We start from the raw sequence: 12,520 nt of genomic DNA, 5'->3' as shown, positions 1-12,520 counted from the left end.
GGATGAGGAGGGGACGCGGAGAGCGAGGGAGGAGGGGGGGACGCGGAGACCGAGGGAGGAGGAGGGAAGCAAGAGGGCACGTGAGGTGGAGGGGACGCGGAGGGCGAGGGAGGGGGAGGGGACGCGGAGGGCCAGCGAGGAGGAGGGAAGCAAGAGGGCGTGGGAGGAGGGGGGACACGGAGAGCGAGGGAGGAGGGGGGACGCGGAGGGCGAGGGAGGAGGGGGGACGCGGAGAGCGAGGGAGGAGGGGGGACGCGGAGGGCGAGGGAGGAGGGGGACACGGAGTGCGAGGGAGGAGGGGGGACGCGGAGGGCGAGGGAGGAGGGGGGACGCGGAGGGCAAGGGAGGAGGGGGGACGCGGAGGGCGAGGGAGGAGGGGGGGACGCGGAGGGCGAGGAGGAGGGGGGACGCGGAGGGCGAGGGAGGAGTTCGGGGACGCGGAGAGCGAGGGAGGAGGAGGGGACACGGAGGGCGAGGGAGGAGGAGGGGACACGGAGGGCGAGGGAGGAGGGGGGGAGGCGGAGGGCGAGGGAGGAGGAGGGGACACGGAGAGCGAGGGAGGAGGGGGACGCGGAGGGCGAGGGAGGAGGGGGGACGCGGAGAGCGAGGGAGGAGGGGGGACACGGAGGGCGAGGGAGGAGGGGGGACGCGGAGAGCGAGGGAGGAGGAGGGGACACGGAGGGCGAGGGAGGAGGTGGGGAGGCGGAGGGCGAGGGAGGAGGAGGGGACACGGAGAGCGAGGGAGGAGGGGGACGCGGAGGGCGAGGGAGGAGGGGGGACGCGGAGAGCGAGGGAGGAGGGGGGACGCGGAGGGCGAGGGAGGAGGAGGGACGGGAGAGCGAGGGAGGAGGGGGGACGCGGAGGGCGAGGGAGGAGGGGGGGACGCGGAGAGCGAGGGAGGAGGGGGGACGCGGAGAGCGAGGGAGGAGGATGGGGACGCGGAGGGCGAGGGAGGAGGAGGGGACGCGGAGAGCGAGGGAGGAGGGGGGACGCGGAGGGCGAGGGAGGAGGGGGAGACGCGGAGAGCGAGGGAGGAGGGGGAGACGCGGAGAGCGAGGGAGGAGGGGGAGACGCGGAGAGCGAGGGAGGAGGATGGGGACGCGGAGAGCGAGGGAGGAGGGGGGACGCGGAGGGCGAGGGAGGAGGGGGGACGTGGAGGGCGAGGGAGGAGGACGGGGGATGCAGAAAGCGAGGAGAGAGGGCAGGGGAGAAGGGGTGGAGGGAGAGGGGGCAGGGAGTGGGAGGGGGGCCAGAGAGAATGTGGGGGGCAGAGAGAGTGGGCGAGGGGGGCAGGGAGAGGGAGATGCAGAGAGTGGGTCAGGGAGAGAGGGGGTGGCAGAGAGGGGGAGATGGAGACGCAGAAAAAGAGTGAGAGGGGGCAGGGAGAGTGAGAGGGGCAAAGAGAGAGTCACAGATAGAGAGAGAGGCAGAGACACAGACAGAGAGCGAGAGAGAGAGCCACAGACAGAGAGAGAGGCAGAGACGCAGACAGAGAGCGAGAGAGAGAGCCACAGACAGAGAGAGAGGCAGAGACGCAGACAGAGAGCGAGAGAGAGAGCCACAGACAGAGAGAGAGGCAGAGACACAGACAGAGAGCGAGAGAGAGAGCCACAGACAGAGAGAGAGGCAGAGACGCAGATAGAGAGCGAGAGAGAGAGCCACAGACAGAGAGAGAGGCAGAGACGCAGACAGAGAGCGAGAGAGAGAGCCACAGACAGAGAGAGAGGCAGAGACACAGACAGAGAGCGAGAGAGAGAGTCACAGATAGAGAGAGAGGCAGAGACACAGACAGAGAGCGAGAGAGAGAGCCACAGACAGAGAGAGAGGCAGAGACGCAGACAGAGAGCGAGAGAGAGAGCCACAGACAGAGAGAGAGGCAGAGACACAGACAGAGAGCGAGAGAGAGAGACACAGACAGAGAGCGAGAGAGAGAGCCACAGACAGAGAGAGAGGCAGAGACACAGACAGAGAGCGAGAGAGAGAGCCACAGACAGAGAGAGAGGCAGAGACACAGACAGGGACACAGACAAAGATGGAGACAGACAGAGGGAAAGGAGAGAAAGGGAGAGATTTAAAAGCTCATTAGTATACAGCATAGAATCATAAATATGCAGTTTTGGCTTTGGAATGCAGGACAGGCTCATTACTATGCAGGACAGGCTCATTACTATGCAGGACAGGCTCATTACTATGCAGGACAGGCTCATTACTATGCAGGACAGGCTCATTACTATGCAGGACAGGCTCATTACAATGCAGGACAGGCTCATTCCCATGCAGGACAGGCTCATTCCCATGCAGGACAGGCTCATTCCCATGCAGGACAGGCTCACAGCCATGGTGGGGGTGTGCCTTGTTAATGGATGGCTCCTGATGTGTTAGGGAATAGTATTCCAGTGTTGGGCTCTGAGAGATTAATTCAGTACAGGAACGGTTAATAATGAGATAAAGCGGGGTGATGTGGAAGAGTGGAGGGATTTGGAGGTTCAGGATCACAAGATATTAAATATCGAGATATTACTAGATGCAGGGAGGATGTTCCCGATGGCTGGGGAGTCCAGAACCAGGGGTCACAGTCTCAGGATACGGGGTGTGCCATTTAGAACCGAGATGAGGAGAAATTTCTTCACTCAGAGGGTGGTGAACCTGTGGAATTCTCTGCCACAGAAGGCAGTGGAGGCCAAGTCATTAGATATATTCAAGAAGGAGATAGATATATTTCTTAATGCTGAAGGGATCAAGGGATATGGGAAAAAGCGGGAACAGGGTGCAGAGTTAGACGATCAGCCGTGATCATTTTGAATGGCGGAGCAGGCCCGAAGGGCCGAATGGCCTACTCTCGCTCCTATTTTCTATGTTTCTATGAAAAGCAGCTTCTCAAGAGGGAAAAGCTGGTTGATTATTGGTTTAACGGCAAACGGTGTAGAATATAAAAGTGATGGTGAACCTCGATGAGACCACAGTCGGAGTCCTGAGCGCGGTTTTGGGCCTCGCACTATAGGAGGGTGTTGAGGTATTAGAGGGGACGGCACAGATTCACAGGGTTGCTGTCTGGTCTGAGGAAATACAAACAGAGAAAGATTTGGAAAACAGGGGCTGTTTTCAACAGAACAATACAGGTTAGGGGGCGATCTGTTGAAGTGTTTAAAATTCTGAAGGGGTGGGACAGGGTCAGATAGAAACAGCCTGTTTCCAGTGGTTGAGAGGCTCAGAACGAGGGGACACAGATAGAAGATTAAATGGGAGAGGTTTAGGACAGAGAGCAGGATAAACTTTTGTTTACACCGAGAGTTGAGAGGCTGTGGAATTCACTCCCGGAGTTAGTGATTGAAGCAGAGGCCAGGTCAACATTTAACAACAGGATAAATAGGTAGTTGATGGATTAAGGGATAAACCCCATCACGGACTAGTTGGGCCAGAAAGGCCTGTTTTTCTGCTGTAATCTCTGTGTAATTCTATGACAAGTCTCCACACGCTGGGGCGTCCAATCTGGAGCCATGGAATCATCCGCATTGATGAGTTCCCCCAGTTTTATCTGTCTCATTGAGTGAGCCATCAGCTTTGGTTATTCAAAGCCCATCAGTCAGAGGGACTGGGTGCTTATCTCACTGTCAACACTCAGTCCCTGCACAATCCAACACTGGGCATAACCAAGTCTAAGGGCTGGGGTTTTACGCCTTGGCTTAATGGGTCATTGATGTTTGGGGACACAACCCATGTCCCACTCGGTATCACAGAGATAAAGATACCTAACCCGTGCTCTACCTGTCCTGGGAGTGTTTGACGGGACAGTGTAGAGGGAGCTTTACTCTGTATCTAACCCGTGCTCTACCTGTCCTGGGAGTGTTTGATGGGACAGTGTAGAGGGAGCTTTACTCTGTATCTAACCCGTGCTGTACCTGCCCTGGGAGTGTTTGATGGGACAGTGTAGAGGGAGCTTTACTCTGTATCTATCCTGTGCTCTACCTGTCCTGGGAGTGTTTGATGGGACAGTGTAGAGGGAGCTTTACTCTGTATCTAACCCGTGCTGTACCTGCCCTGGGAGTGTTTGATGGGACAGTGTAGAGGGAGCTTTACTCTGTATCTAACCCGTGCTGTACCTGCCCTGGGAGTGTTTGATGGGACAGTGTGGAGGGAGCTTTACTCTGTATCTAACCCGTGCTGTACCTGCCCTGGGAGTGTTTGATGGGACAGTGTAGAGGGAGCTTTACTCTGTATCTAACCCGTGCTGTACCTGCCCTGGGAGTGTTTGATGGGACAGTGTAGATGGAGCTTTACTCTGTATCTGACCCGTGCTCTACCTGCCCTGGGAGTGTTTGATGGGACAGTGTAGAGGGAGCTTTACTCTGTATCTAACCCGTGCTGTACCTGCCCTGGGAGTGTTTGATGGGACAGTGTAGAGGGAGCTTTACTCTGTATCTAACCCGTGCTGTACCTGCCCTGGGAGTGTTTGACGGGACATTGTAGAGGGAGCTTTACTCTGTATCTAACCCGTGCTGTACCTGCCCTGGGAGTGTTTGATGGGACAGTGTAGAGGGAGCTTTACTCTGTATCTAACCCGTGCTGTACCTGCCCTGGGAGTGTTTGTTGGGACAGTGTAGAGGGAGCTTTACTCTGTATCTAACCCGTGTTGTACCTGCCCTGGGAGTGTTTGACGGGACAGTGTAGAGAGAGTTTTACTCTGTATCTAACCCATGCTGTACCTGCCCTGGGAGTGTTTGATGGGACAGTGTAGAGGGAGCTTTACTCTGTATCTAACCCGTGCTGTACCTGCCCTGGGAGTGTTTGACGGGACAGTGTAGAGGGAGTTTTACTCTGTATCTAACCCGTGCTGTACCTGCCCTGGGAGTGTTTGATGGGACAGTGTAGAGGGAGCTTTACTCTGTATCTAACCCGTGCTGTACCTGCCCTGGGAGTGTTTGATGGGACAGTGTAGAGGGAGCTTTACTCTGTATCTAACCCGTGCTGTACCTGCCCTGGGAGTGTTTGATGGGACAGTGTAGAGGGAGCTTTACTCTGTATCTAACCCGTGCTGTACCTGCCCTGGGAGTGTTTGACGGGACAGTGTAGAGGGAGTTTTACTCTGTATCTAACCCGTGCTGTACCTGCCCTGGGAGTGTTTGCCGGGACAGTGTAGAGGGAGCTTTACTCTGTATCTAACCCGTGCTGTACCTGCCCTGGGAGTGTTTGTTGGGACAGTGTAGAGGGAGCTTTACTCTGTATCTAACCCGTGTTGTACCTGCCCTGGGAGTGTTTGACGGGACAGTGTAGAGGGAGTTTTACTCTGTATCTAACCCATGCTGTACCTGCCCTGGGAGTGTTTGACGGGACAGTGTAGAGGGAGCTTTACTCTGTATCTAACCCGTGCTGTACCTGCCCTGGGAGTGTTTGACGGGACAGTGTAGAGGGAGTTTTACTCTGTATCTAACCCGTGCTGTACCTGCCCTGGGAGTGTTTGATGGGACAGTGTAGAGGGAGCTTTACTCTGTATCTAACCCGTGCTGTACCTGCCCTGGGAGTGTTTGATGGGACAGTGTAGAGGGCGCTTTACTCTGTATCTAACCCATGCTGTCCTTGCCTTGGGAGTGATGGGACAGTGTAGAAGGAGCTTTGCTCTGATTTCACTGCCCCTCCTAGTTTGGTATCAGGTGCAAATTTGGCCACTTTGCATTGAGTTTCTGAAGCCAAGTTGTTGAAGTAAATGTGAAATGGTGCTGTTCCCAACACTGAGCCCTGAGGCACTGCACTCAGTACTTCCCCACTTCCCCTACAACTCTCCTCTAACAGGTACCCATTGTTTCCTACCCTTCAACCGAATTCCTATCCCTACCCAGGTTTTTGCACTGAATCCCCAAAGCTTTGAGTCGTTAAAAGCCTTTCATGTGGAACTTTGCCAAAAAACTTTCTGCAAGTCGAGGTTTACACCACGTCATGGGGCTTCCCACAGAGCATTGGGGTTGTCACGTCCTCAAACAAGTTGAGAAGGTTGGTCAGGCAGGATCTCCCCGTTTGAATCCATGCTGACTGCTGATAACTGGGTTATTGTTGTACAGATAGTCCGAAAGTTTACCCCTGATAATCCATTCCATTATTTTACACAGGATTGAAGTGAGACTAAGGGGTCTGTAGTTTTTTTTTTATTCGTTCATGGGATGTGGGCGTCGCTGGCGAGGCCGGCATTTATTGCCCATCCCTAATTGCCCTTGAGAAGGTGGTGGTGAGCCGCCTTCTTGAACCGCTGCAGTCCGTGTGGTGAAGGTTCTCCCACAGTGCTGTTAGGAAGGGAGTTCCAGGATTTTGACCCAGCGACGGTGAAGGAACGGCCGATATATTTCCAAGTCGGGATGGTGTGTGACTTGGAGGGGAACGTGCAGGTGGTGCTGTTCCCATGCGCCTGCTGCTCTTGTCCTTCTAGGTGGTAGAGGTCGCGGGTTTGGGAGGTGCTGTCGAAGAAGCCTTGGCGAGTTGTTGCAGTGTCTGCTTTTGTTCTCCTGATTGAACGGGAGCAACACAGTGACCTGTGTCCGATCGATTGCTACCTCCCCTTAATGTCCAGTGACGTCCTTGTGATAATTGTTCGGGTTCACAAACCATCTCCCCAATCTCTCTGCGGGATAAACCCCATCTTTTTTTGGCCTGTAGAAGGACTTGTACTTCATTGATATTAATGTCCATGCCTGAGTTGCCCCAAGTCTCCCCTTGGGAGAGTAAGCCCGGATGGAAGTGGACGTTTAAGTGGTTTTGTGGGTCTGACGATGACAGTCAACACAATTAATCAGGAATACTAAACAGCAATCTAAAACTCATTCACGTTTTTAAAACGTACCTATCTCCCTTTCTTTCAGTGCAATGTCCTCAGCTCCAGGGTGGGACCAGTCACCTGTCAATCACCAACCCAGCAGCCAACGCAGTGAGCTGCCTGGCAATGGGCGTGTCCTTGGGGGCGGAGCCATCCCTGCACGAGGCATGAGTCGGCCGGACCATCCTGCATCCCCAAGAGGTAATGGTGCGAGACCTTGCATTCAGGTAGCACCTTTTTTACGTCATAAAACGTCGCAAGGCGCTTCGCAGGAGCGATTGTGAAACTAAATGTGACGCGGAGTTAGTCAAAGAGGTAGGTTTTAAGGAGCGTCTCAAAGGAAGGGAGAGCAGCAGAGAGGCGGAGAGGTTTAGGGAGGGAATTCCAGAGCTTGGGGCCCTAGGCGGCTGAAGGCACGGCCGCCAATGGTGGAGCGATTAAAATCGGGCCGGAATTGGAGGAGCGCAGAGGTCTCGGAGGGTTGTAGGAGGTTTACAGAGATCGGGAGGGGGGCGAGGGCCATGGAGGGATTTGAAAACGAAGATGAGAATTTTAAAATTGAGGCGTTCCCCGGACTGGGACTTGAACCCACAACCTTCTGACTCAGTGGACAAGAGTGCGCCCACTAAGCTACGGTTAAGAGGTGGGCCAGCTCTTGGTAATGGAGGCACCAGTTGAGACATCATCCCAGGGAATGGAGGGGCAGGCGGGGTCAGGGTTTGGGGAGGGCGGTGATCAGGAGAGAGACCTTAAGCCCAGGATTCTGAAGCCAGCTTCCATTCTGGTTGAGATCAGCCATCTCAACACAGGCTAGAGATGGAGCCTTCCTGGTCACTGCAAAGTGTCAGCCGTGGCTCACACCCTTGCCTCTGAGGCAGAAAAGTCATGGGTTCTAGCCCCATTCCTGAGACTTGAGCACACTCACCGACACTCCGAGTGCCAGCACTGAGGGAGTGCTGCACTGTCAGAGACGCCATCTTTCGGATGAGACGTTAAACCGAGGACCTGTCTGCCCTCTTGTGCGGACGTAAAAGATCCCATGTCCACTATTGGAAGAAGAGCAGGGGAGTTCCCCCCGATGTCCTGGGCCAAAATTTACCCCTCAACTGGCACCCATCTGGTCATTGTCACACTGCTGTTTGTGGGATCTTGCTGTGCGCAAATTGGCTGCCGTGTTTCCTGCATTACAACAGTGACTACACTTCGAAAGTACTTCATTTGGCTGTAAAACGCTTTGGGACGTCCTGAGGTTGTGAAAGGCGCTGTATAAATGCAAATCTTTCTTTCTTGGTAGATGCTTGGAACTCTGGGAACAACGGGAGCAGTTCTGATGGGAGAACAGACAGCGGATCAGATCGGCCGCACAACCCGGAGGCGACCAAGGTAACCACGGAAACCTGGGCACACTGGAGAAGTTCGCATCTTGATGCCAAGGGGCACATCAACCAGCGTTGCAACTTCGTGCCCTGTTATGTTGGGTTTTACCTCCTGACGTGGCGCATTAACCCATGGGCTGGTGGGACCTGCAGGCCAGCCCCTGAGAATACGGGCCGAGCAACCCTAAGGCCTCGAGTTTAAATCCTCGACAGGGGCGAGTTGGGATATTGAATTCAGTCAAGGTGGTCATTTATGGGCTGGCACCAGATAAAATGACCATGAAACTTGGCGCGAAAAGCCAACTGGTTCACCAACGCCCTTCAGGGAGGGAAACCTGTCACTCCTGGCTGGTCTGGGCCTACGTGTGACACTCGTCCCACGCTACATGGTTCACTTTTAATGCCCTTAAGGGCAATGGGCAATAAATGCCGCCTTGCCAGTGTTGCCCACTTACAAAGAATAAAAAAAACGCAATAGGCCCAACCAGTCCGTGTTGGGGTTTATCCCCCGCACGAGCAGTATCCTAATCCCGTGTTCCCGCCCTGTTCCCATATCCCTTTATCCCTCCTTTTCCTTAAACCACCTATTCATCCTGTTCTTAAATGTTGACCCTTTCTCTGCTTCAGTCACGTGCTTTCCCGGTCCCATTGGTGACAGCCACTGGGTATCAGACTGGGAATGCTGCCCCTGAGGAGGCTCCTCCCTTCTCCTGACGAGCTCTCCTTATTCTTTCCACAGATGAAGGCTGCGCGAGCAATGTTTGATTTCCAGGCCCAGTCTCCGAAGTGAGTATCAACCATGGCCCGGGGTGATGGGGGCAGGACGAGGGAAGGCGGGGCCGGGGCTGCAGGGGCGGGGCCGCCAGGGCTGGGGGCGGGGCCACGGTGACGTGAAGGGGTGGGAACTGAGGACCCCCATCTCTCTCTCTCTCTCTGAGGACCCTCTCTCTCTCTCTCTCTCTCTGAGGACCCTCTCTCTCTCTCTCTCTCTCTCTCACTCTCTCTCTGAGGACCCCCCTCTCTCTAACTCTCTCTCTGAGGACCCCCCTCTCTCTCACTCTCTCTCTGAGGGCCCCCCTCTCTCTCACTCTCTCTCTGAGGACCCCCCTCTCTCTCACTCTCTCTCTGAGGACCCCCCTCTCTCTCACTCTCTCTCTGAGGGCCCCCCTCTCTCTCACTCTCTCTCTGAGGGCCCCCCTCTCTCTCACTCTCTCTCTGAGGACCCCCCTCTCTCTCACTCTCTCTCTGAGGGCCCCCCTCTCTCTCACTCTCTCTCTGAGGACCCCCCTCTCTCTCACTCTCTCTCTGAGGACCCCCCTCTCTCTCACTCTCTCTCTGAGGGCCCCCCTCTCTCTCACTCTCTCTCTGAGGACCCCCCTCTCTCTCACTCTCTCTCTGAGGACCCCCCTCTCTCTCACTCTCTCTCTGAGGGCCCCCCTCTCTCTCACTCTCTCTCTGAGGGCCCCCCTCTCTCTCACTCTCTCTCTGAGGGCCCCCCTCTCTCTAACTCTCTCTCTGAGGACCCCCCTCTCTCTCACACTCTCTCTGAGGACCCTCCTCTCTCGCTCTCTCTCTGAGGACCCCCCTCTCTCTCACTCTCTCTCTGAGGACCCCCCTCTCTCTAACTCTCTCTCTGAGGACCCCCCTCTCTCTAACTCTCTCTCTGAGGACCCCCCTCTCTCTAACTCTCTCTCTGAGGACCCCCTCTCTCTAACTCTCTCTCTGAGGACCCCCTCTCTCTCTCTCTCTCACTCTCTCTCTGAGGACCCTCCCCTCCCTCTCTCTCTGAGGACCCCCCTCTCTCACTCTCTCTCTGAGGACCCCCCTCTCTCTCACTCTCTCTCTGAGGACCCCCCTCTCTCTAACTCTCTCTCTGAGGACCCCCCTCTCTCTCACTCTCTCTCTGAGGACCCCTCTCTCTCTCTCTCTCTCTGAGGACCCCCCTCTCTCTCACTGTCTCTCTGAGGACCCCCCTCTCTCTCTCACTCTCTCTCTGAGGACCCCCCTCTCTCTCACTCTCTCTCTGAGGGCCCCCCTCTCTCTCACTCTCTCTCTGAGGACCCCCCTCTCTCTCACTCTCTCTCTGAGGACCCCCCTCTCTCTAACTCTCTCTCTGAGGATCCCCTCTCTCTAACTCTCTCTCTGAGGACCCCCTCTCTCTCACTCTCTCTCTGAGGACCCCCCTCTCTCTAACTCTCTCTCTGAGGACCCCCCTCTCTCTAACTCTCTCTCTGAGGACCCCCCTCTCTCACTCTCTCTCTGAGGACCCCCCTCTCTCTAACTCTCTCTCTGAGGACCCCCCTCTCTCAAACTCTCTCTCTGAGGACCCCCCTCTCTCTCACTCTCTCTCTGAGGACCCCCCTCTCTCTCACTCTCTCTCTGAGGACCCCCCTCTCTCATTCTCTCTCTGAGGACCCCCCTCTCTCTCACTCTCTCTCTGAGGACCCCCTCTCTCTAACTCTCTCTCTGAGGACCCCCCTCTCTCTAACTCTCTCTCTGAGGACCCCCCTCTCTCTCACTCTCTCTCTGAGGACCCCTCTCTCTCTCTCTCTCTCTCTCTGAGGACCCCCCTCTCTCTCACTGTCTCTCTGAGGACCCCCCTCTCTCTCTCACTCTCTCTCTGAGGACCCCCCTCTCTCTCACTCTCTCTCTGAGGGCCCCCCCTCTCTCTCACTCTCTCTCTGAGGACCCCCCTCTCTCTCACTCTCTCTGAGGACCCCCCTCTCTCTAACTCTCTCTCTGAGGACCCCCCTCTCTCTCACTCTCTCTCTGAGGACCCCTCTCTCTCTCTCTCTCTGAGGACCCCCCTCTCTCTCTCACTGTCTCTCTGAGGACCCCCCTCTCTCTCTCACACTCTCTCTGAGGACCCCCCTCTCTCTCACTCTCTCTCTGAGGGCCCCCCTCTCTCTCACTCTCTCTCTGAGGACCCCCCTCTCTCTCACTCTCTCTGAGGACCTCCCTCTCTCTCACTCTCTCTCTGAGGACCCCCCTCTCTCTCACTGTCTCTCTGAGGACCCTCCCCTCTCTCTCTCTCTGAGGACCCTCCCCTCCCTCTCTCTATGAGGACCCTCCCCTCCCTCTCTCTCTGTGGACCCTCACCTCCCTCTCTCTCTGTGGACCCTCCCCTCCCTCTCTCTCTGAGGACCCTCCCCTCCCTCTCTCTGAGGACCCCCCTCTCTCTCTCTCTCTCTGAGGATCCCCTCTCTTTCTCTCTCTCTCTCTCCGATGACCCTCCCTCTCTCTCTGAGGATCCCCTCCCTCTCTCTCTGAGGACCCTCCCCTCTCTCTCTCTGATGACCCTCCCCTCTCTCTCTCTCTCTGATGACCCTCCCCTCCCTCTCTCTCTGAGGACCCTCCCTTCCCTCCCTCTCTCTCTGAGGACCCTCCCCTCTCTCTCTGATGACCCTCCCCTCCCTCTCTCTCTGAGGACCCCCCTCTCTCTCTCTGAGCACTTGTCGACGATGCTGAGCTGATAATGACCTTTTCCAGAGACCAGGACTGCAGTCTGGGTGCCCTGTGCTACAGTCGTTCCTGCTGGCCGTTGACCTATCCTCTGACCTTTGGCCTGTGCTTTGACCTGCAGAGAGCTCACTCTTCAGAAAGGAGACATTGTTTACATCCACAAAGTGCTCGACCAGAACTGGCTGAAAGGAGAGCATCATGGGAGGCTGGGAATCTTCCCCACGTCTTATGTCGAGGTACAACTCAGCTCCTCGGTTTACAATACACCCGGTGGCCATCATTCCCAGAGGAGGGGGCTGGAGATTGCCGGGCGGGGGCCGGGATCGCCCCAGTAGAGTGTTGGACCCTTGCTGGGATCTCCCCAGTAGAGTGTTGGACCCTTGCTGGGATCTCCCCAGTAGAGTGTTGGACCCTTGCTGGGATCTCCCCAGTAGAGTGTTGGACCCTTGCTGGGATCTCCCCAGTAGAGTGTTGGACCCTTGCTGGGATCTCCCCAGTAGAGTGTTGGACCCTTGCTGGGATCTCCCCAGTAGAGTGTTGGACCCTTGCTGGGATCTCCCCAATAGAGTGTTGGACTCTTGCTGGGATCGCCCCAGTAGATTGTTGGACTCTTGCTGGGATCTCCCCAGTAGAGTGTTGGACCCTTGCTGGGATCTCCCCAGTAGAGTGTTGGACCCTTGCTGGGATCTCCCCAGTAGAGTGTTGGACCCTTGCTGGGATCTCCCCAGTAGAGTGTTGGACCCTTGCTGGGATCTCCCCAGTAGAGTGTTGGACCCTTGCTGGGATCTCCCCAGTAGAGCGTTGGACCATTGCTGGGATCGCCCCAGTAGAGCGTTGGACCCTTGCTGGGATCGCCCCAGTAGAGCGTTGGACCCTTGCTGGG

The 12,520-nt window shown here is 56.1% G+C and overlaps 1 protein-coding gene across 1 annotated transcript in view; it reads left to right on the top strand.

Annotated features, from left to right (window-relative positions):
- sorbs3 (sorbin and SH3 domain containing 3) overlaps nt 1-12,520 on the top strand; it is a 148,540-nt gene that overhangs the window by 122,677 nt on the left and 13,343 nt on the right. The window contains exons 14-17 of the mRNA XM_068001522.1: nt 6,846-7,000; nt 8,094-8,182; nt 8,915-8,961; nt 11,759-11,873. Of these exons, the coding sequence (XP_067857623.1) occupies nt 6,846-7,000; nt 8,094-8,182; nt 8,915-8,961; nt 11,759-11,873 (406 nt within the window). The remainder of the gene's footprint in view (nt 1-6,845; nt 7,001-8,093; nt 8,183-8,914; nt 8,962-11,758; nt 11,874-12,520) is intronic.

This window comes from Heptranchias perlo, chromosome 20 (genome assembly GCF_035084215.1).
Source record: "Heptranchias perlo isolate sHepPer1 chromosome 20, sHepPer1.hap1, whole genome shotgun sequence".
In the NCBI taxonomy this organism is placed as follows: Eukaryota; Metazoa; Chordata; class Chondrichthyes; order Hexanchiformes; family Hexanchidae; genus Heptranchias; species Heptranchias perlo.
The sequence above is the reverse complement of the archived record's forward strand: the minus strand, read 5'-3'. Positions and strand labels throughout refer to the sequence as shown.